Here is a 25904-nt window from a genome sequence, read left to right as displayed (position 1 = left end):
ATACATAAAACAGTAATACAGTATTAACAAAGGACTTTAACACACTCCACTGTCACTAATGGATATATCATCTAACCAATAATTAACAAAAAATAATGGCTTTTTATGATACAATGGAGAAGATGGATTTGGTTATTGAAAACATTCTATTCTAAAACAGCATAATACAAATTCTTTTCAAGTGCACACAGAGCATTCTCCAGAATAGATCACATATTAGCCCACAAAACAAGATTCAACAAATTTAAGATTGAAGTCATATCATATATCTTTTCTGACCACAGTGCCATGAAACTAGAAGTCAAACACAAGAAAAATCTTGAAGACCACAAATACATGGAGGTTAAAGAACAGATTCAATGAACTATTGAGACTTCATCAAGATGAAAAGTTTCTGCAAAGCAAAGGAAACAATTAACAAAACTAAAAGACTGCCTACAGAATGGGAGAAGATATTTGCAAATTACATATTTGATAAGAGGTTAGCATCAAAAATACATAAAGAATTTATAAAACTCAATACCCCCAAAAAAACGATCCAATTAAGATATAGGCAGAAGACATGACAGCCATTTCTCAAAAAGAAATCTAGATGGTGAACAGACACATGAAAATATGTTCATCACTTACCATCAATGAAATTCAAATCAAAACTACAATGAGATATAACCTCACACCTGTTAGAATGGCTAAAATCAACAGCACAGGAAACAACAGGTGTTGGTGAGGATGTGGAGAAAGGGGAACCCTCTTGCCTTGTGGTAGGAAGCAAGCTGGTGCAGCTACTGTGGAAAATAGTATGGAGGTTCCTCAAAAAGTAAAAAATAGAAGTACACTATGATAATACTATACTAGGTATTTACCCAGATAATACAAAAACAGTAATTGAAATAGATACATGCACTCCTATGTTTATAGCAGCATTATTTGAAATAGTCAAGATGTGGAAGCAGATCAAGTGTCTGTCAACTGATGAATGGATAAAAAAGATATGGGAAATACATATGGAATATTATTCAGCCATAATAAAGAATGAGATCTTGCCATTTTCAATGACCTGAATGGAGCTAGAAAGTATAATTCTAGGCAACATGTGTCAATAGGAGAAAGACAAATACCATATGATTTCACTCATATGTGGGATTTAAGAAACAAAACAAATGAGAAAAGTAGGGAAAAAAGAAAGAAAGAGAAATCAAGAAACAGACTCTTAACTGTAGAGAATAATGATGGTTACCAGAGTGGAGGGGGTGGGGCATGAGTTAAATAGGTGATGGGAATTAAGGAGTACATTTATCTTTATGAGCACTAGGTGATGTATGGAGTTGTTGAATTGCTGTATTGTACATATGAAAGTAATATAATAGTGTATGTTAACTAACTGGAATTAAAGTAAAAAAATAAAAAACTCCAAAATGTAAAAAGCCAAAAAAATATGGGGTACATATTTCCTACTACATAAACACTTTAAATACATATAGATAATTTATTTATTTTGTAGATATTACATTATTATATATTTACACACACATATTTATTTATAAAAATAATTTTATTATATAATTATATAAATGTACATTTATATAATAAATGTATATTATGTATAATATATATGTATTCATATATTATTTTTATATATTCATACTTTCTATATAAATTTTAATATTTTCTTTACTCTCAAATAGTAAAATATACATACACAGTTTTGATTCACAGTTGGGATATAATTGACCTATAACATAATATGTTTATGTACAGTACAATGATTTGATACATGTGTATGTTACAAAACAGTTGCCACAATGAGGTTTGTTAACTTACAATACTTTTGAGTGTGTATGCTGAAAACTTTTAAGATTTACTCTCAGCAACTTTCAAATTCACAAGAATTTATTCATCTTATAACTGAAAGTTTTATACTCTTTGACAACTTTTGCCCATTTTCCCTCATCCCACCTCCCAAAACAGCATCAATCTGTTCTTCCTATGAGGTTTTCTTTGTTTTTAAATTCCAAACATAAGTGAGATCATACAGTATTTGCCTACCTCTGTCTGACTTAATTCACTTAACATAATGCCATCAAAGTTCATCTTTATTTTCTCAAATGGAAGAATTTTCTCTTATGACTGAATTCTATCTATCTATGTCATGTAATATAATATATATGTCATATTATAATATATATAAACTCACTAATCAATATTTTCAGGGGTGTCTGAGTGGCTCAGTCTGTTAAGCATCCGACTTTGGCTCAGGTCATGATCTCAGGGTTCATGAGTTTGAGCCCTGCATTGGGCTCTGCTGACAGCTCAGAGCCTGTAGCCTGTCTTCAGATTGTGTCACCCTCTTTCATTCCCCTTTCCCTGCTCATGCTCCGTCTCTCTCTGTATCAAAAATAAACACCCATTTAAAAATAAAAACAAAATAAAATAAAATAAAATAAAATAAAATAAAATAAAATAATAAAATAAAATAAAATAAAATAGATACATTTCCATGTCTTGCCCATTGAGAATAATACTACAATGGACATTTGGTTCTTGTTATCATCTAATTTCCCTGGCTAGGACTGCCAGAGTGTTAAATGAGAGTGGTGAGGGTAGCAACCCTTGTTTTGTTCCTGATCTTAGAAGATATTCTTTCAAACGTGGAGTATCATGTTCGCTATGTGTTTGTCATGCATATGACAATGTTGAGATACATTTCCTCTACACCCACTTTTTTTAGGGTATTAGTCATAAATGAATGTTGAATTTTGTCAAATGCCTCTCAATGCATCTATTGATATTACCATATGATTTTTATCTTGCATTTAATTCCTGTGGTATAACACATTTATTAATTTGCATACATTTAACCATCCTTATAACCCAACCATGATTTCTGCTAAATCAATGTTCTATTATTTTTAATGTACTGTTGAATTTGCTAATATTTTGTTTAGAATTTTTGTGCTTATATTAAGGATATTGGCCTGTAGCTTTCTTTTCCTACAGTGTCTTAGTCTGGTTTGGTCTCATAAAATGAATTTGAGAGTGTTTCCTTCTCTTTTATTTTTGAGAAGAGTTTGAGAAGGATTGATATCAGTTATTTAAATGTTTGTTAAAATTACCAGTGAAACCATCTGGTCCTGGTAAATTCTTTTTTTGGGAGGTTTTTGATTACTGACTTACTTTCCTTTTGGTTTATATTTCTGTCCAAATTTTTCATTTCCTTATAATTCAGTCTTGGTCAATTATATGTTTCTAGGAATTTATTTGTTTCTTTTTCTTAAATGTTTATTTTTGAAAGAGACAGAGACAGAGCGGAAGTGAGGGGAGAGGCAGAGAGAGAGGGAGACACAGAATTGGAAGCAGGTTAAGGCTCTGAGCTGTCAGCACAGAGTTCGACATGGGGCTCGAACTCAGGAACTGTGAAATCCTGACCTGAGCCAAAGTTGGATGCTTAACCCACTGAGCCACCCAGTTGCCCCTGTTTCTTTTACACTGTTCAATTTGTTTGCATATAATTATTCATATTAGTCTCTTATGGTCTTTTTAACTTGTATGGTATAAGTTATAAGGTCTCATTTTCATTCATAATTTAATATATTTGGGCCTCTTTTCCCCCCCCCTTGTTTGGTCTAGCTAAACATTTGTTAATTTGGTTATCATTTCATGAAATCAAATCTTAGTTTTGTTCATCCTTTTTATTTTTTTATTTTCTATTTCATTTGTTTTTACTATAATCTATTATTTCTTTCCTTCTCCTAACTTTTGTTTTAGTTCATTTGAGATTTTTTTTTGACATTTCTTAAAAATAGATGTGTTTATCACTCTACACTTTCCCCTTTGAGCTGGTTTTGTCGCATCTCATATTTTAAAATTTTTTTTCGATTTTTATTAATGTCAAGATATTTTTAATTTCTGCTTGATATTTTTTATCTATTGGTATATTATTTAACTTCCATAAATTTATAAATTTTCCAACTTTTCTCCTATTACTGATTTGTAGCTGTATACATTGTGGTCACTGAAGATACTTGATATAATTATATTCTTCTTGACTTTGACTTGTTTTGTAGCCTAAAATATGATCTATCCTAGAAAGCATTCCATGTGCACTTTGAAGAATCTGTGTTCTGCTGTTGTTGGATGAAATATTCTCTTAGCTCCATTTGGCCTATAGTTTGGTCAAAACTGTTCTTTTTTATAAATTCTCTGAGTGGATCTATCCATTGTTTAGAATGAGGTATTAATGGCTCCATGTATTATTGCATTGCTATTTATTTCTTGCTTTAGTTCTTTCAGCATGTGCTTTATGTATTTATGTGCTCCAATGGTGCATGCATAAATATATACAGCTGTTCTATTTTCTTGATGGATTGACTCCTTTATCATCATATAATATCATCTTTATCGTTTTTGACCATTTTTTGGTTAAAGTCTATTTTGCTTGATATTAATACCCCTGCTATCCTTTGGTTACCAATTGATTGAAATATATTTTTCCATCCATTCACTCTGTTTATATATGTTCTTAAAGCTATGTTAAGTCTCTTGTATGAAGTACATTATTAGGTATTTATTTTTTCCTTGTGAATTCATCATTGCTCTTTCAAAAATCATTAAACTTATGGGTTGCCTGGGTGGCTCAGTTGGTTAACCGTCCAAATTTGGCTCAGGTCATGATCTCATGGTTAGTGGGTTTGAGCCCCATGTCGGGCTCTATGCTGACAACTAGTTCAGAGCCTGGAGCCTGCTTTGGATTCTGTGTCTCCCTCTCTCTCTGACCCTCCCCTGCTTGTGCTGTCTCACTCTATCTCTCAAAACTAATTAAAAAACATAAAAATATTTTAAAAACATCATTCAATTTCTTTAAACCAGGCAGAATAAGATATTTTACAAGTAAATAAAATGTTAATGATTTACTAGTAGTAGCACAAGGAAGATGAGTGAAAAATAAATAGAAATGGGAGAGGGTCCCCAAAACAAGAAAACTTCAAATTTATAAGATCTTGTACTTCAAAGTTTTGTGATAATATCTATGTTGTGTGAGTTAGTTAACAATTGCACCAATAGTACTTCTACTGACATGTAAAGAAAAAGAAACAAAAGTAAAGTAGATTATGAAACACAAGTATATGGGTTTATGTCCTATCCTTCTGAAAATCAAGATGTATGAACTTGAAACTAAGGAAACCTCTTAGTTGTCTTTTTATCTGAAGTATAGAACACAAGACTTACTCTATCAAGGCTATTGAGTATTCAAATGAAATGAATTAAAAAAGATAATGCTTTTTAACTCATTTTAATAGTTGTAAAGTTTATATGTATGAAATAAAATTCTCTCTCTCTCTGTCACACACATACATGAATAGAGCAAAACAGAAAGGTAGAGTATTCCTTATCTTTATTATTATAATCTTATTATTAATATCTTTATTATGTAAAAGAAAAAACATGTCCACATATTCTTATGCAGTTTATAAAAATTGGTAAATGCTTAAAATAAACATATATAGAATCATCAAGAAATATAGATGTTGCAGTCATAGGTATATGACACAATTTAGGGGTGTAGTTTCTTTGAAAGAGAGAAGTTTAAGATACTTAATACAGAAAGAGAAGCAAAACATCTAAAAGAAATCATTATCCTTCCTAAGAAATGTGGCTGTTAGAACAAGAAATCAACATTAGAGTTGTTTGTAAAGCTTCTTCATACTATCAATCAAGATCAGTCTCCCTTTATAAAAAAGAAAAGCCTTAAGGAAAGCATCATCAAATACATTTGATATATGAGTTGTTAAATCAGTTGGTTAAGACTATAAAATTGTTATGAATATGTATTTTATGTCAGTCACTTTTGTATAAAATCACAAAACTTTGGTACTGAAAAATTTTCTCCTTTCTGATGTAACATATACTGACATGTGATGCAAAAAAAAAATAGATTACTTTTCATTTTATGGACAATTCCCTTGATTCTCTTGCTTCGTTTTACTGTCATTGCAAAACTATTTCATGAGTGTTTTAATTTCACTGTTTGCTAATCAAAATTATGCTCTCACAAGCTTACTGAAGTTCAAAGTCAGTTCAAGTTTAGTTTTCTAATATGTGCCAGTTAATTAGTTCACTGTCAACAATAAGATAGAAGTTCATCTCCAAAAGCATGTCTGTATATCTCCACCACTTGGAACCCCACTCAGTTTCAAAAGAACTGGTGCAAATACTGAATATTTTGCTGTTTTCAATTTTTATATACAAATTGGGCAGTCAAGAGCAGCATAAATCAACACTACTATTTTCTCTATATGTTTTGTTAGCAATTTACAAACACCTACTGTTTACTCCAATAAATGTAATATTAGTTTTCTTACAGAAATCTGAGTGATATATTTTACAGCATAAGGGCAAATTTAATATAGTTGATAGATATTTCAAATTTGAAAAATCCTCAGAAAATGAGTTTGGTCTCACCTCTAGGTGGAGGAAAGTGTGTTAGATAGGGTATGCTATGGTAATTAACCTCCATAAACCCACAGGTGAGTAAACACACACATTTCAGAAGCCTAAAAAAACAGAAGATAATTTCTCTCATCACATGCCAGCTGTAGCACTGTTCCTCATTCTCCTTCATCTCAGGAAAAATACTTTGAATATATAATCTATTTAGGGCAACTAACCCTTTCATTTGTATAGGACTGAGTACCTTCACTGGACACAGGAATTCCAGTGCTACAAAAGTAAAGTCCCAGGCAAATAGTGGAATTAATCACCCTAAATCCACTCTAATACAACAGTTTAACCATTTTATATAAAATAGTCATGTTCATTTATTTCATAGATGAAGTTGGAAATGTATAATTCTTGAAATCTATTTCCAGACTGCCAAAGATTTTGTAATAAATGTATGTTACCTTATACATGAATTCAATGAGGAGTATTAAAACTAAGGATTATTAGGGTGGCTGGGTAACTCAGTTGGTTGAGCATCTAGCATCAGGTCTTGTCATGATCTCACAGTTCATGGGCTCAAGCCCTGCGTCAGGCCCTGCACTGATAGCTCCGAATCTGGAGCCTTGCGGGGGACCAGCCCAGGCACCAGAGTCTAAGGGTCCCTGAGTAGGGGGTTGGTGTCGGCAAAATATCTACAAGAAAGAACACAGACAACATGAATAGTGGAAGAGACCACCCTTTACTGTGAAACTTGGTGTCTTATATACCACAGGTGATTACATCTTTCTTTTAATGATTACATTGTTTGTAACTTCTTAGGAATCACATGTTTCAGAAAGATCATTGTTTTCATGGAAGAGAGAACAGAAAGTTAAAGACAGAAATGAAGTACAATACAGAAGATCAAAAACATAATTTATCACTAAAAATACATCAGCGGGAGTCTTATTTTGTGTATATAGTGTAATATTAACTGAAGCTTATGACAAGGCTATTTTTCTTTAAAAGTTCAAACAATAGTCTGTGAGTAAGGTGCCTCTAACTAGGGGGGAAGTTTCAATCAGAAAATCTGCCCATTTCCTGAAACCACAATTACCAAGTGGCATGAATAATAGGAGAAGTAACCCCAGTCTCTGATCCACTTAGGTCAAGCAGTCAAGCACACACATTTTCAAGCAGGGGAAGCAGGGTCCCAAAGGCCACACAGCACTGCGCTCCAGTCTCCCAGGACCTTTGTTCTTTTGTCCTGATCCTCAAATGGGGGGAGGGCCAACCGTTATCCAGGGTAGCGCCTTCGTAGACAAGGCTAGGGACTTTGTGATTACATACGCTCCCCCCTGGAGGCTTTGCCGTCACAGTGGAATCACGTCCGCAGGCTTTTTGGCTGGAGGGGCCCCAACAGAGCCTGCTTCAGATTCTCTGTCTCCTTCTCTCTCTGCCCCTCCCCCTCTCCCCCTCCATCTCTCCCCCTCTCTCTCAAAAATAAACATTAAAAAAAGATATTTTTAAAAAATATGGATTATTTTTAAAGTATTAATTCCTCATGTTTATTTGGGGAGATTAAAAAATAAAATAGGTAAGCAAGCATTTCCATGTGAATGTTTTTTAATGCTCATGGGACCAAATAAAATTGATGAGAGAAATTAATATTACCATATTATCTGAAATCACTGGAATTTTAGATAACTTAATGTCAGAAAGGAACATTCATTCTACTGGAAATTAACTTTAATGTAAAAGAGAGGTTACTTTAGAGTAACTGAGTTTTACAAGGACACCAATTAGGTCATACAAGTTTTTCTGAATCATTAGATGATCTGTCTATTTAAGCTTATGAGAATTAAGAAAATAGTATTTTAATATTCAGTATTATGTTATATTAGTAACCATGTTTAATTCAAAATTCAGAATGACTGCATTTCCTTAATTAATTTTTTCATGTTATTTCTCATTTTTAGTGTTGATTCCACTTAGTAATATGGCCATTTATTAATCATTATAGAGATTTATACTTTAAGATTCATACTTTGTCTAGCTATTAGGAAATTGTATTGTAAATCCAGGTAAATGTCATCATGACTTGAAATTATGAATACAAAGATAACTTAGTGTAGTAATTTCATTAAAGGACAGATGTTTATGATTCTTTGTGCTACATGACTCAGCTCTTCTTCCCTTTGCCAATTTATGGGGATTTGCTCATTTAAAGCTTGGAGAAGTAGCAATTAAATTAGGGTGTGCTCTAAACAGAATATATAATAATAGTCTGCCTCCAGGGCTTAAATTTATCTTATTGGTATATCTCATTCTAAAACCTCTGTAAAGTAACATGTATTAAAACTTAATGATGCCTTGAGTGTGCCTTGACATTATTTAAATTTTATTAATTTCATTGTGGATTAAACCAGATATGAATTCTGTCTTTGAAGATACTAGGGATTACCATAGACAAATGACATTATTAGAAAATGTGCTTTAATTATATTAAAAATTTTAAAACCCAACAAATTCAAACAGTACTTTAGCAATTCATTGTGTTAATTCTATTGGTTAATGTGTGCTTTAAATAGTGTACCTCTGAATACCATAGTTACTTTAAAGTGTAATATACATATGTACATATGTATATACCACAGAAATTGTGAACTCTTCAGAGAAAAAGCCCAATTTACTTAGATCTGTGTGGAAGCTGAAGAAGTAGATCTCAGAAAATGGATAATCACTGTACTCTTTTTGCCATTTGGCTTTCTTCTGGAGAAGATGAGAGTGCCAAGTGGGGCATCTCTTGGCTCTGTGATATGCCTTCAGTTAGGAGAGTCCTGGGCTTCTCCAGAAGCACTGACTGATCTGATGCTCCAGACCAGCCACTTGCCTGTGGCTCTGTCAGAGACAGTCATTGGAGGGGCAGTTCTGGGCTGTGTATGCATTGGGTCATGTACCAAGCTCTGGGGTAAGGGCAGAGTAGTTGGCACACCTGTTTTGAATCTATATGAACCCTGGCATTTGGTCACAGTACCTCACGGTGCCCTACTGGTCAGGGACTCCTTCTGGCCCCAGTGGGATGCCTGATGGTCATGGTGTCCATCCCACCCTCAGGATGTGTGCTCAACAGTATGAAAATCAGGCTAACATGCAGCTATGAGACATATATATAATGTGTATATATATATATATATATATACACACACACACACACACACACACACACAATCCAGAAAATGGAGTGTAAGGGACTGTTGTAGATTGAGGAATGAGTCAATCCAGCCAAAAGAATATCACATAGGCATTTTTAACATGAACATGATGAAAGATGGTACAGGAAGAGAGTTAATAGAAGAAATAAGCAAAAATGGTATAAAAGTATGTCATGATATTAATTGATACTTTTAGAAATTAGCTGTATATTTTATAAGCAACATATTTATAAAACATATTTCAATAAGGTATATATCATTTTGCATTACTTCCTTTTCTAGTGTGTATGCACTTCAGAGTACAGAAGATACTCATGTTGGTTTGTGAAGAATGTTTGCTTAATTCAACTATACTCCTGCTACTGTGGAAGTATCAGCCATGATAGTTGCCAAGGTAAAGTCCATCATCCTCCTCAATTTAAATATGCATGGAAACTGGGATTTAAAGATAATCCAATATTTTTTTAATTTACTTGAACCACTTCAAAATTTATTAGGTGTTAATATTCCAATTACATAAAATATTTTATATCTCAAAACACAAAATAATGTAAAAATTCCTTTAATAGACATATGCTTAACACCAATTCCAGGAATTCTCCTTAATGCACAGATACACAATCATGAAGAAAACTAGAGCTATCCCCTACTCTTGTAGATCTATCTTTTGGAAGTACATTATTATAAACTGAAGTAAACTGTCCCTATAGAAAGAAAGGGGCTCTCATGAAAGTCCATAACCAAAGGAAAAAAAAGAGAAAAGTATATGCGCAATTGGAAGAGTAACTTGGGAGGTGGATAAGGTTTCCATGATTAAATGGCCCTTGAACAGAGATACAGAGAATGAACCCAGGGTAGTGAAGTTGGAAAAGAGTGCATTTTAGATTGAGGGAGCATATTATTAAAAACACTATGTTTCAAAGGATACAAAGTTTCAGTTATGCAAGATAAAGCAGTTTTGGAAATCTACTGTACAACATAGGGACTATGATTAACAATACAATGTTATATATTTAAATTATGCTAAGAGGGCATATCTTATACTAAATTATCCTATCACAAAAGGAAAAACAAACAAACAAAATAAGCAACAAAAATGCAGATGGGAATAAAGTTCTAGAGGTGATAGGCAACTTTATGACAATGATTTTAACTATGGTTTCACAGATATATATAGATATAGATACAGATATAGATATAGATATAATCTACAGCTTTTATGTGTCAATCATACCCCCAAAAAAGTGGGTTAAAAAAACTCTGCTAAGTTAGAAGAGATGAATCATTTGAAGACCTGGCTGGAATTCTGAGAATAAGAGTAAAAATAAGGCTTGGGGAGAGCACAATGCCTGAACTAAAATGCTGGGTTAAATATTTATATTTTTATTCTACAAGACATAAGAAATCACTGTAGATTTTGATACATTTATAAAAATGATCAAGTGGAGAAATAGATTCAAGAACAGAAACTTGATAGTTGTAAAGCAGTCATATTGTGAGAGAATGGAAGATTGAAATACATGGAAGTTCTTGTTTATGGATTGAATACAAAGAGCAAGTGAGACAGGTAACAATAGGAATGCTAGATTTCTGGCATGAACACTTGAAATAATTCGAACACATATTTTATCAACTATGTTTTTAATTGTTTTATACAATCACAGTTCTTATTTAAAAATCTGTTTTGATAAACAATTTTCTGTTCTATGATTATATTTGTATAGTATTTGACCTAACTCATGCAAATTGATCTACATTCTTAAAGCTGTATGACACTTTATTCAAATCTTTTAAAGACTATTTCTCTTTCAATGATATTTTGGCATGGTAGTTTGTCAACAATCAGAAAATTAGTAGATTTAGGGGCACCTGGGTGGCACAGTTGGTTGAGCATCCAACTTTGGCTCAGGTCACGATCTCACTCTTTGTGGGTTCGAGCCCCACATCAGGCTCTGTGCTGACAGTTAGCTCAGAGAAAGCCTAGAGCCTGTCTTCAGTTTCTGTCTCTCCCTCTCTCTCTGTTCCTCCCCTGCTCTCACTGTCTCTCTCTCTCAAAAAATAAATAAATCATAAAAAATTAAAAAAAAGAAAATTAGTAGATTTGGTATGCCTGTTATCAACTAATGGCTTATTTTATTCAACAGCTGCACTTACAACACTACTAATCCATTAAAACAGTGTTGAAATAAACTAACAATTAGCTTTTTAGACAGTAGACATGATAATTTATTTCATTATGCTCATAAAATGATCTTCTGGAGAGTTAACAACCCCTAGTGACAAAAATAGTTATCAGTTCATTAAGCAAATAGCACTTAAGACCAAAAGTGGTGGAAGAGAGCAAAGACGTTGATTATTTTATGCTAGTGTGAAAAGGAACTTCAGAGGTTGTGTTATGAACACTTACTATTTTAAAAATGACACACACTAAAAAAGAGCAAACAAACACAAAACAAACAAACACCACCTGGGTTAGAGAAGTTACCTGATAGATCTGGTCTCGGGTCTGTTTAGGGAGTGTGTTAGTTAGCACAGTGGCTTAAACCTTCGCCCCATAATACCATCACCTAAGGAAATTTTAAAATCTACTACTGCTTGACTTCCATTACAGAACAATCAAAGTGGAATTATAGTGAGGTTGACATGGGAGACCTTTAAAACCTCCCCAAATGTTTTAAATGTGCAGAACGAGAAACACAATCTACTGTTAAAGTGAAATCAGTCCATGAACTTCAGTGCGTGCATCATTTTATACTCTATTTTCCTTTGTCTCAAAGTAGAAATAATGCATATGTATATTTACTTAATTTTAAACATTAAGATTCTTTGGAACTAAAAATGGCTACGGGGAACATACTCATAAAAATAAAATAGCAAATATATATTTTTAGGAAAAATAGGAGGAGTAATAGGAAATCAAATGACTTGTGGATAAATCATCTCTGCGTAAACATAATTTTATGAATGAAAAAGTAAAGTAAGTTTACTTTAAAATAAAACAAATATACTTTAAGACATGGGGGTAATATGAAGATAAAATTGTTCATGCATAAAACAACTTTGATCAATTATCATCAAGGTGATATAAATGTATTTAGTCATTACCCTTTCATGGAACTATGTTCAGAACTTAATGAACATAGCTAATTATTACAAAAAAAAAAAAGACTTATGCATCTTCCACATCTGAGAATCTAAATGACTTGGGCTGTCCAGGCTAAAGAAGCCAATGTGAGATGAAACTCAATAGTCAATAAATAAAAGGAGCTACCCCCATTCCTGTTAATGTCAGTACAAAGATTCAGCAAGCAACTTCTCCCAGTAAAGTTTTCAAAACAAAAAAGGAGTTAGGATAAAATTTTTAAAAGTATGTAAATAGTATTACATTTTATGCAATTCTTATTTTTTTCTGCTTGTTGCTGTTAAGATCACATTTCCTTTTCTTCTCATAAAATATGATTGAAGAGGAACATTAAAACCAAGCTGGTAAATTTGCATGGGGTGCATTAATTTTACCAGTAGTAAAATTATTTTAATTAAGAGATTTTTCTACCAACTAAATGAAGTGTCTTACACGCCCAATCAATTCTTGCCAATATGATTGCTCTACAAAGAAGGGATAAGAATTAATTAGAAGAAGCCCCTTCAAGGACAATTGGTCCACAGTGCACAACTTGAGAAAGAGCTGACATGCACTGTTTCTTTTCAATGTCATCATCTATGTTCATTATGTGTGTTATTAGGTTTGAGAAAAGGAGATACTGACAGAGTGGATAATGAGTTTGGAAGTGAAGTAAGATAATATGAATTATGGTTAAGAAAAGATAAAACCATAGCAAAAAGAGATAAGTTCCCTGAATACATTTCTTTTTTAAAGCTTGTGATCATTACAGCTTAGTTAACCAAATTTAAAACACACATTAACAACATTTAATATGTGATAGTGAAATATTTTTTTTCTAAGTGAATAACGAGTCCTGTGATATGAATTGGTATGGAAAACAAATACGTACTTCAAATTCTCTCTTTTTTCTTGATGAATAGTGGCTCTTGTTTATGTTAGAAAATATAATAAGATATTAAATAAAATCTATTCATTTAATAGACATTTATAATTTTATAATGATAATGAGGAGAATGGAAAATACTGAATCTCCAAAGTGATCTTGATCAGAAGTACTTTTTCTTACCATTATTGCCTCATGTTCAAGTCTTTTGTTAAATATCTGCTATTTCTTTATCCATTTAATATTTTAAGCCCTTAATTCAAAATTTTAAAAAAGAAATATGATTTTTTAAACTTGTTTTAATTTTTATTTATTTTTGAGAGCAAGAGAGACAGAGCACAAGAGGGGAAGGGGCAGAGAACAGAATCTGAAACAGGCTCCAAGCTCTGAACTGTCAGCACAGACCCAATATGGGGCTCAAACTTACAGACTACGAGATCATGATCTAAGCCAAAGTCGGACGTTTCACGGACTGAGCCGTCTAGGCGCCCCAAGAAATATGTTTTAGAAACCAAATGTATTTTAGTGCTTTTCACTTATATTACATATAAAAAATTGTACATTAACAGAATCATGTTAATTAATAAATTATTAAATATAAATAAGTGGCTTTCATATATAGATAAAGCTATTAAAGGATTTAATGGAAAAAATTTCCTGTAAACAGCAATGAAAATAGGAAAATACCAGGACTAAAATTAACAAAAATGTGATGTAAATTCTACATTAAGAAACTTTAAACATTGCCACAGTATAGTTACAAACACACAAACTCTAAAATATATATATATATATTTGAGGGGCGCCTGGGTGGCTCAGTTGGTTAAGCGTCCGCCTTTAGCTCACGTCATGATCTCACAGTTTGTGAGTTTGAGCCCCGTGTTAGGCTCTTGTACTGATAGCTCAGAGCTTGGAGTCTGATTCAGATTCTGTCTCCCTCTCTCTCTGTCTCTCCCTTACTTGTGCTCTGTCTCTCTCTCAAAAATAAATAAACATTGAAAATTTAAAGAAAAAAGTTTAAAAATATGCCATGCTGTTGGAAAGAAGACCTAATGTATTAAAGATTCCAGATCTCGAGGGGCGACTCCGTGGCTCACTGGTTAAGCATCTCACTTAAGTTGGTGGTGGTCTCACGTTTCATGGGTTCGGGCCCCATGTCAGGCTCTGTGCTGACAGCTCAGAGCCTGGAGCCTGCTTCACATTCTGTGTCTCCCTCTCTCTCTGCCCCACCCCTGCTCATACTCTGTCTCCCTTCATCTCTCAAATATGGATAAGTATTTTTAAAAAATGTTTTAAAATAAAGATTTCAGATCTCTGTATTGTTTCATATATTTATTCAGGTTTCAATAAAATAACAATGTTTTTTATGTTTGTTTTATTTGTTAGACTCCACCTGGAAAACTAAATAAATAATGGCGTGTATACTAGCTAAGAGAATGTTATGTGGGTCATGGGGTGAGACTTTGTTCTGTCGAATAGTAAAGCATATTATAAGGCTTCAATAATGAAGAGCATGGTACATTTGCACTGATAGTCAAAAATATGCAAAATACAATGTCCAAATATAAAGTCAACTCATGAAGAAAAACTGACATCTAATAAAATTTCTCTCTCAATCATTAGGGTAAATAAGAATTACTCAATAATTGAGGTTAAACAACTCAATAATCATCTGGGGGAAAAAGTCCGATTTGTATCTTACTAAGCATACTCTGAGTTAAATTCATACCAATAAAGTTTTAAATATAAAGATTTAAATGATAAAATATCAGAAAAATATTGAAGAATTACTTTTTAAATTTGAATGGAGAAGAACTTTTGTAGCTACCAATCAAAATTTAGTTGTCAGGAAGAAAAACTTGTCACTTGACTACAATACAAGCAAAAATGTCTGTGAAAGACATCATAGAAGCAGTCAAACAGCAAACATACAAACAAAAACTGTTCAGAAGCATAAAGCGTATTCCTAAATGCATGAGAAAGTGCTCAGGTTTACTCATAAAGAAAACAAAGCAAGGTTTAAAAACACAATAAGTATATAATTTTTCTCTTATAAATAAATCTGGCAAAAATTTGAGTGATTTTATGCATTGCATGTGAAATGTACAATCATTATGAAATCTGAACAAGGTAATTTTGCAATATCCATAAATATTATGTTTTTATACTTTTTGACTTAGCTTTCCCATCACACATGCTTCCCATCTACATATTAAGTAATATATGTCCAAGATTGTAAGTGGAATCAATGGCTATTTGAGCAAAAGGATGAGCACAGATACAGAAATGATTATGCAATAATCCTAGTACTTATATGATGATCTATGAGATACATGATACAGGGAAAAGAAAGGAAGGCATCCAGTAATGGGGAACTGTGTATATAATAGGCCACCTTTTGATTTTTTTAATATTTTTAAAATACTTTATTTTGAGAGAAAGGGAGGGAGAGAGTCAGCTAGTGAGCAGGGGATGGGCAAAGAGGGGGAGAGGGAGAATCCTAAGCTGGCTCTGCACTGACAGCCCCATGCAGGGCTCAAATTCATGATCTGTGAGAACATGACTTGAGCCGAAACCAAGAGTTGAAGCTTAACGGAATGAGTCCCTGATTTATATTCATCTTGTAATTTTCTCCCTGGAAGTCTTTTTCTTTGTCTTTTGCCCCAGTGTGCTGAAATTTCACTGTGTTGAGATTTATGTTGCAGATTATAATTTTTTATAAGTGATATATAATTGCCATATAATACTATATTAGTTTCAGATGTAGAAAATTATCCTATACTTGTATATATTGCAAAACAGTTACCACAGTAAGTCTAGTTAATATCCATTGTCACACATAATTACGTTATTTTATTGTTATGTGAACTTACAAGATTTACTATAGTCACCATGCTGACCATTGATTGCATCCCTAGGACTTACTTACTTTATAAGTGGAGGTTTTTACCTTTTGATCACCATCACCCATTTCACCCATCCACTACTCCCCTCTTCTGACAACAGCCAACCTGTTCTCTGTATCTATGAGTATATTTGTTTGTTTATTCCCCTTTTAGATTCCACATATAAGTGAAATTATACTGTATTTATCTTTCTGTATTTGACTTATTTAACTTCGCCAAGTGCCCTTAAGTTCCACCTATGTTATTCCAAACGGCATGATTTTCTTCTTCTTTATGGTTGAGTGTGTTTGTGCACACATGTTTATCCATTCATCCACTGATGGACACATAGATTGCTTCCATGCCTTGACCGTTATAAATAATTCTTCAATGAACATGGGGATGTATATATCGTTTTAAGTTAGTATTTTTGTTAACTTCAGATAAATATTCAGAAGTGGAGTTACTGGATCATACACCTACTGCACTAGTTTACATTCCCATGATTGTATTGTTTTTTGTGTATAAGCACTTAATAAACCCTTTATTTGAAAGCATGTGTCTTTCAGGTTTTAGGTAGGCTCTGTATTATTTCATTAATAATTCTTCTTTTCTATTTCCTATTTCTGTAACTCTAAGTTGAAAGACTTGATATTGCATCTTCAGAATTGATCACATTTTCTCATAATTTCTTATCTTTTCCATTTCTTTTTGTTTTGTCCTATTATCTACTCTACCCTCCCAATTATATATATGAGAACTAGTGTTTATTTTTTATTATATTTTTACTTTTCTAGACATTTTTACTATTGTCTAAAGCTGCAAATTAGCATGACATTCTGTTCTTCTGTACAGATAAAATAACTTTTTTATAACTCAGAATATTATAGTTTAAAAACATTTTTTAACTTTTCCATTCAGTGTCTCAATTTCTGTAAGCATTTTTAATGATGGTTTGTTCTTTCTTATTCTGAATCTTCCTACCAAATGTCGGATGATCATATTTAATGGCGATGACCTAACAAGACTTACTGGAAGTTTACCATGTGAAAATGGTTTGTGCTAAGTGGCATCTCTATAAGAGGTTTGCAAGTTGACAGCTGGCCATTCAATGGGGTAATCCTGATGAAGTTGGTATCCTTGAGGCAGGAACCTCGAAAATCCTCTTTCCCCTGAGAATAAACCCTGAAATATATTTGTTTGTGGGCCAGCAGGGAGGTGAGTGATGAGTCAGAATAATTATCTGCATTTGTGATTTGAGAGAAAAGCTATCTCAACTAATCACCATGTTGCCAGAAACTTAGCACTACTTTCTCAGACACCTTTATGTCCTAAAAATCTTAAGATTTCTGCTAAATAGATAAATTTGATTTTTTATAAGCATGCCCTGAAATTAGACTTTTGGCTATTGCCGTTCTGCTAATTTAGTTACTATATTTGCACCATCTTTTCAGCTTCTTGAAATTTATTGAAAACATTTGTTCAAAAAACAATATTTGCTCACCGTTGCCTCCCTTCTCATTCTATGTGAGTTAACACTTTCGTTTTATTTTCCATTACCTCAATTTTGAGGCTTTGGGAGGAAGAGGAGATGATATTTCAGTCAAATCCAAATGTTTAATCAGATACATCATTATAGAAAATTCTGTGTCTACAAATTTGACAACTTAAGTGAAATATATAAATTCATAGAAAAACTGATTCAATAATACATACAAAATCTGAATAAATGTACAAATTCTAAAGTAATTGAATAGTTTTAAAATATCTTTCCACAAAGGAAAACACGGAAAATAGATGGTCTTTATCAAACTTCTCCCAAATATTCAATAAAAAGTTACATCTAATACTATGTAAACTCCTTCAGAAAATAGAAAAGGACATTTATCAATTGATTATATAGGCTAGCATAGACAAATTTGAGTTATTTTATCTCAACACATTGAAGATATGATTTTTATTGGCATCACAAAAGTTACTAATATTTTCTTCTTATGTGGCTGATCTGCTGATAATATCACCCATTGGTATTTATTGACTAATTTAGTAATAATTTTTGTAATCTTAAAATTATTAGCAGTTAAATTACTTCGGTAAGGTTCAAAATATTTGGAACATTCTGCAAGGCTTCTTAACATCTTTTCCAGAGTTACATATGAGATGTCTAAGTTTGCAGATGGCAGGCAGACTTTAGCTTGTGAACCATCTCTAATGTACAATTTAGTTGTAAATTTCACAGCCTACATAGTGTATTCTGAGAAGTCATGCCTCACAAACAATAGATTTTAGGTTTGTTAACTATAAGCAATTCTAAAACAGGACTATTTGCTAGGATTCTGTGGACAAATATTATCTACATAACAAATATTATTGGTCCCTTTACTAGAAGATTAGTTATGTTTTAAAAAGAAACTATATCCAGTCTCCTATGCTGTTTCAGTACCAGGGGATATTACACCATTAACAAAAACTAATAGGTTCTCAGCTCAGCATAATTAGTTCCTTTCACTCCACAATTCTGGGATATCTTGTTTGTTTGTTTGTTTAGATTTTGTTTCCAAATCTCTCATTCCCTATTTACCAATCATATTAATCATTTTCTATAGATACTTCAACACATTTATCATAGATGTTTATAATCTTGATATAATTCTAAGTCTGGTTTTACTGGTTCCACTTGAATATAGGTCATGTTTTGCTTTATTGCAGTGTCATTTTTTATTGTATCACAGATATTATGTCTAACAGAGTTCAAAGGTCAAAATTCAAAGCTAAATTATGTATGTAGATTATGTATGTGTATATCTATATCTATACTGACACTTTTCCACTCTCACATAAACACACTCCTTTCTTTTTAATGAGAGGGCTACAATGAGATGCTAAATATCTTTTGAAATTATTCCTTATGTAGCTATGGTATATAAAGAATAAAAGGGCTTTTATATAAAATGTATATTTATATTTATTAAATCATCTTTATAATCATTAATTGGAAATTTATTTGACACTTAATGATTTAAAAAATACACTGACTTGGAAGCTGTATCTTGCTTTGATACTCTACTTCTCAGTCCATCTTTAAAATAAAAGAGTTCAGCCTTATTCTAGTTTAGGTCTTTTCGAAATTTAATATTCTATTCATATAGAAGCTTATTTTGTGATAGATGTTCTCAAACTGATCATACCAACTTATTTGACAGCTGTATTTTTTTAAACATTTATTTACTTATTTTTGAGACACAGAGAGAGACAGAGCATGAGTAGGGGAGGGGCAGAGAGAGAGGGAGACACAGAATGTGAAGCAGGCTCCAGGCTCTGAGCTGTCAGCACAGAGCCCGATATGGGGCTCAAACTTACGAACCGTGAGATTATGTCCTAAGCCAAAGTTGGATGCTTAACTGACTGAGCCACCTAGACACCCCTGACTACTGTCATTAATAATTTAATGAAAATTTAATTTTGTGAAATATTGTTTAATTTTTCATCTCTTTGAAAGGATCTGAAGATGAAAAATGTGAAGTGGCTGTTGATGCCTTCTACTTTCTCTCTGCAAACTGTACTGAAGATGCTGTTTCCGAAGATCTTGATTATATATTTTGTATTCCATGTCAAAGAACAAGGGAGGTAAGATAATTCCTCATCTATCTCTTTAAGTCATAATATTCTGATTGGAAAAAAAAGATAAAATTGTTAAATTTTCAAATTCAGTGTTCAAGATGTGTGTAGCTTAAATATAACCTCACATTGATTGCGATTTTTGATTGACAGTCGGTGGTCATATAACATTTTGGCTTTTGCACACGTGCCTGCCCATGGTGCCTTTTGTTATAATTGTATTTATTTATGCATTGTATGTTTATGATGTTCTAATGAGAATTTGCTGTGACTGTAAGGGCAAGTTGCATCTTTTGCGCACATGCTCCGGCTCTTGGAAGACCTCCTGTGGCTTTTGAGCCAGGTCTGTGGCTAGGTCTTTCCTGTTCTGTTACCTCTTAGAGGAGACTCTGAGGGGGCGCTCTTCACTGTCAGGGAGTGGTTGTTAGGCTGCTAGGTCAGTATCTACTTCACCCCTCCTTGCTCACGCCTAACTGCCTAGCACTTTTTGTATTTATAATATAGACAGGTAATAAAGAGCTTTATCATTTTATCTCTAGTCTTTTTGGGTTCCATTTATGCTACAATTTGCTGACTGATTAAAGCCTCTCAAACAGTTGTGATTATGTCACCTTTTGTTTGAGCGCAAGCCCTGCATCAGGATATCTGCTTTCAGCACAGAGCCAGCCTCTGATCCTCTCTCTCTCAGCCCCTACCCCGATTGCATGCTCTCTCTGTCTCTCTCAAAATAAATGAATAAACTTGAAAAAATAAGATAATTATCAACTTCATATAAACTAATATTTGCTTTTTTAGACTCAAGAGAAAACACAAAGATAGCAATCCAATAACTTTAACTATTTTATTTTTTCATGATCACACATTTTATATAACTTTGACAACTTTTATGTTAGGGAAAATAAACATAAATATACATATATAAACATAAATATACATCATTTAACAACATTTGCATTTCTCAATTTTTCATTCTGTAAGCAAATGGATAATTTAAAATTATACTTAGTGACTTTTTGGAGCATCTGGTGACTGAGATGGTTAGGTGTCCAACTCTTGGGTTCGTCTCAGGTCTTAATCTCATGGTTTGTGGATTGTTGAGCCCCTTGTTGGGCTCTGCACTAACAGTGAGGAGCCTGCATGGAGTTCTCTCTCTGCCTCTCTCTCTGCCCCTACACTACTCCTGCTCTCTCTCATTCTCTCTCCCTCTCAAAATAAATAAATAAACTTTACAATATAAAATACAATTATATTTAGGGATTATTATTTGTATATTTTTTCTTATTCAAACATTGTTCAGGTATCCAATGATTATTTGTTATTTCAGTTTAATGTCAGTGTAAGGTCTTGATGTTAACCAAAGACTTGGAAATTGCAATTTGCACTATCAGGTTAAGCCCTTTTGATTTGTAGTGTCATCAGTAAAACATTCTAGTATATAAATGTAGTAGAATCAGAGGCACCTGGGAGGCTCAGCTGGTTGAGCCTCCAATTCTAGATTTCAGCTCAGGTCATGATCTCAGGGTTATGGGATGGAGACCCCCATCAGGCTGTGAACTGAGCATGGAGCCTGCTTGAGATTCTGTTTCTCCCTCTGCTGCTCTCCCCCACTTATGGGCTCTCTCTCTCTCTCTCTCTCAAATAAAAAAAAGAAAACTAAATAAAAACAAATAACCATAGTAGACTCAATAAGAATTCACAAGAGTAAACTCTTTTAAATGATATCCATTATTAAATTTTCAATTATTTTATTTAATATTTTTATAATCATAAACAATATAAAGAAACAATGATAAACCAGTTCCTTAAAAGTTATATTAAATCCTTCTAAAATGCCTAAGTATTTATTTATTTGGAAATTATATAAGCTCTTTTTAATATAAGTAAACCTTTGTGTCCATATATTTAAAAAATCAAGACTATTGAATTTATGCTCAAACTCTAAGGGTGTAATTTTCTTTTCATCTAAAAGACTAATTATATTATACGCCAGGTACACATTTTCTGCTTTGTTAAATTTTTGGCAAAGGAAAAATATATAAATGAGGTACAGTTAATCATTTTCCTTTTCCTTTCATTTTGAAAATTTCATTGTTTATCTGAACAATAGTCTTAGAATGTACATATAATGATAGAAAATTTATTTATGATTAATTAATTTTAAAAATTCCCCACCAAAAAGAAATGAAAAAAGAGCACAAATGAAGAAATGAAGGGAGCTAGCTTCAGGCAAATATAAAATGATGACTTAATGTTAAAGATTAATTATCTTCTATCTTCAAAGACCAATAGAAGTTTAAATGGAGAAAAAACTCATTCTCTCTCTCTCTCTCTGACACACACACACGCACACACACACACACACACACACACACACACACGTTATTATTCCAGATAGTTTAAACAATAACTCACATCCTTGTAATTCCATACGTCCATATAATTAAAAATCTAGTGCTTATTAATCCCAGAAGTATGAAAATGAAAGAGGGGTCCTTGTGCATTAAACAGTAATCTCTCTTAGACACACAGGACAGAGAATCTCCTCATGAGAGTTTTTCCTCTTTTTGTTCTAATGTATCTGTCAAATGAACAATCTTGTTCATGTCAAAATTTCCCCAGAGTGGTCACTGCAATTTCAGATTGCCCTTTGAGAAATTGTAGCAATTACAGAGATATGTATCTGACTTACAATATGAAGGGAGGGATATGTGCCGTTGAAGCCTATGACACTGAGAAGACCCCATGAAAACTTAACATAGGTGCCTGTTCAATGTCATGTCTTCAAAACTACCAAAGAGCAGACAATCCAAACTGATAGCCACACAAAAGTGTTTACAAGCTTTTGAAAAGGTGACTCAAGGAAAAATTTCTTCTAGGAATGCAGATTGCTGTGACGTTCTGAACTCATTGTGTATTTAGGTCATCTGGATGATGAAATTGTGGGAGCAATACTTGTCCTCTTACAGTAGACATACGTAGACGCAGCAGAGGAAGTGATGTTAAAATAAATCTCCTCTCTCTCTGGATCAAATTGGATCACATAATCAAAGGATTCCTAAAGTGTTTTCTCATTCTTAAGAGGAAAAAAGTAAACAAATAGCATTTGAGAATGTGATGAAAATAATTGGAGTTCAGACCTGATACTATACCTAGGCCACTGTCTTAGTTGGAGAGACAAATGTCCAGTGGCCCCATAGTAGATACCACTTGCTTTCTCGAGTTGTGGACTTTGTTATTGAGGGTATTTTAATTAGATTTTTGCAGAATTTTGTTTATTCACTGCTGATCCTCCAAAAGATCACTTAGCAGTTCTGTTGATCAAGAGAAACTAATTCTCTTAGATTCACCACAATAATGGGAAACAACACCTAATAGAGTCAGTCTTACTAGTTTCTCAGAAAGGAGAATTTATGAAAAGTAGTGAATATGCTCTAGAGTTTTACTTGCAGGGGAGAGGGCACTTGTAAGGACTGGTTAGAGTTCAGGAATAAAACCTTGTGCTAGTGGACATAACAGGATGAGAATCTTAAAGTGAGGTTGATAAACAAACTATTATGCTTGGTAAATAACTTATGTTAGTTGGTTCACAGTCATACTTTCCAGGAAAATGTATTTCATTGAACAAAGAGTAAGTTACTTATATATATATATATCTTTTTCTCAGTATTTTAAAATATAGAACAAAAAATTTGGTTCACATATCAAAGACTGAAATTCTAAAGGTATTTTTTTTCCTTTCTTTGTGTTAAAAAATATCCTCTCTTCATTCCCTTTTAAATGCAAACACTTTTGGAAAGAAAGCACATAAATAGAAGTGAACTTATTTTTTTACATACTTCCTACAAAAAGGTTATTAGATTATATATTATTATGAGTTACTGGTGACAGAGGGTGCTCTTAAAACAATGTGGAAGTGACAGAGGGACACTAAAAGTTGGAATAAGAAAGACATTTACCAAATTCAGTTATTTCAATATTTTTTACTAGGTTTAAGCCCAGATAAAATTGGACTTTAATTCATCCAGATATATCTTTATTTAGCTAAGAATATGACCAAGACATTATTAATGTTCCCCTCAGGTTAACTGAACTTTGGATAGGCTTCTTCTTGACTATAGATCCATGACCTCCTTTTTTTTTTTTAATGAGAATTTACTTCAAAAAATTTACCATTGTAAATTCTTTGTCCACTTCTTTCAAATATATGCAAATCTACTCTCAGCCTCTGGCCAGTTTTAGGACCCAGGAAATGTCTTTCTCATGGACCTGAGAACTATTTTTTTCAAATGTAAACCTTGAAGGAGAAATGTAAATGTAAATATCCTGTGAGCAAGTAGGAGCCTAAGTGCAATGTGTACCAGTTAGCAAACACAGAAAGCCTAATGACAAACCAAAAACCTTGCAAACTCAATCTGTCCCTTAATTTCCTCCAGTACTTTTTCCCTAGCTAATACCAACACTTAAGATCTTTCCTGTCTTGTTTCAGCAAAGTTGAGTTCCATCTCTCTTTTCTTTTGCAATAAATTTGAATAAAGAATCTTCCTTGCTTTTTTAAACTTTTGTGCAATTTTTACTTTGATGAATACTTTTCTAAGAATTCAGGATTCTACCTATCTTATAAAGAAGTCACTTGCTTCTATGGGCAAAGTCTCTCAGATCAATTTTATTAACAAGGGCCAAAAAATGGGATGTCTTTTAGGTCTTAGATTTTCTCACCTTTAGAATCCCTTTACTAAGTAACTGTGTATAATATAATATAGAGTGGAAAATAATTTATACCAAAATATGATTTCCCATGCAATGATAGCAATTATTTAATCATTTACTTATATACACAAACCATTTTTCTGCTGTATGTTGTGAATATTCTTCATGTAGCTTAAATTACATCCAACCAAATATTAGCATATTCATACTAGTATGAATGTAGTATTGTGTTAGATACTTACAACAGTAATCATTCAAATAAAAGCATTTCAATAGGTTTTGGGGCACCTGGGTGGCTCAGTTGGTTAAACATCCAACTCTTGATTTTGGCTCAGAGGTCATAAGCTAACCATTGTGGGACAAAGCCCCACATAGGGCTTCATGCTGGGTGTGAGCCTGCTTAAGTTTCTCTGTCGCCCTCTCTCTATGTCACTTGCCTGCTTGCTCTTGCATGCATACACCAGTGCTCTCATGTGCTCTCTCTCTCTCTCTTAAAGAAAAAAAAAAGAATTTCCATAAGATTTGTTTTATTTTCTCCATGGAAAGGAAAGATCATCCATTGCCAGATTTATGATTTTATTGCATGTCCTCATCAAGCAAATATTCTTTAGTTATCAGGAATAGAGCAAAATCTTATTCCACTTTATGTACATTTTTAATATTGGGTGTTTGTATAATTACAGATGTTATTAATTGATTGTTAATGTACTTACTAATTGTAATATAATTATAAGTTAATTATTATAAGTTGATCATAATATAATTATAATTATTAATATAATAGTAAACAAGTTTTAATACATGTAAGTGCTGAACCTTCCAGAATAATTTCTGTTACTCTAATCTTAGAAATACATGAGTAGATTTTAGCCATTCTTTCTTTTTTTTATCAGAGTTCATTGAAAATCTGATGAAGACTACAAACAGTTTACTCACAATAAAATATGCACAATCACAATGTTTTGCACAAAATTTCAGAGGGCTGAGTAACTCTATTAAGTAGATTTCTTGGTTTTCCACATATTCAAAAATTGAGAAATCTTTTCCCAGGATGT

General features: G+C 32.8%; 1 protein-coding gene across 1 annotated transcript in view; it reads left to right on the top strand.

Moving 5' to 3' along the window:
• EYS (eyes shut homolog) overlaps nucleotides 1-25904 on the top strand; it is a 1499666-nt gene that overhangs the window by 123141 nt on the left and 1350621 nt on the right. Inside the window, exons 6-7 of the mRNA XM_029943180.1 lie at nucleotides 9915-10076; nucleotides 20020-20151. Of these exons, the coding sequence (XP_029799040.1) occupies nucleotides 9915-10076; nucleotides 20020-20151 (294 nt within the window). The remainder of the gene's footprint in view (nucleotides 1-9914; nucleotides 10077-20019; nucleotides 20152-25904) is intronic.

This window comes from Suricata suricatta, chromosome 7 (genome assembly GCF_006229205.1).
Source record: "Suricata suricatta isolate VVHF042 chromosome 7, meerkat_22Aug2017_6uvM2_HiC, whole genome shotgun sequence".
Lineage (NCBI taxonomy): Eukaryota > Metazoa > Chordata > Mammalia > Carnivora > Herpestidae > Suricata > Suricata suricatta.
The sequence above is the reverse complement of the archived record's forward strand: the minus strand, read 5'-3'. Positions and strand labels throughout refer to the sequence as shown.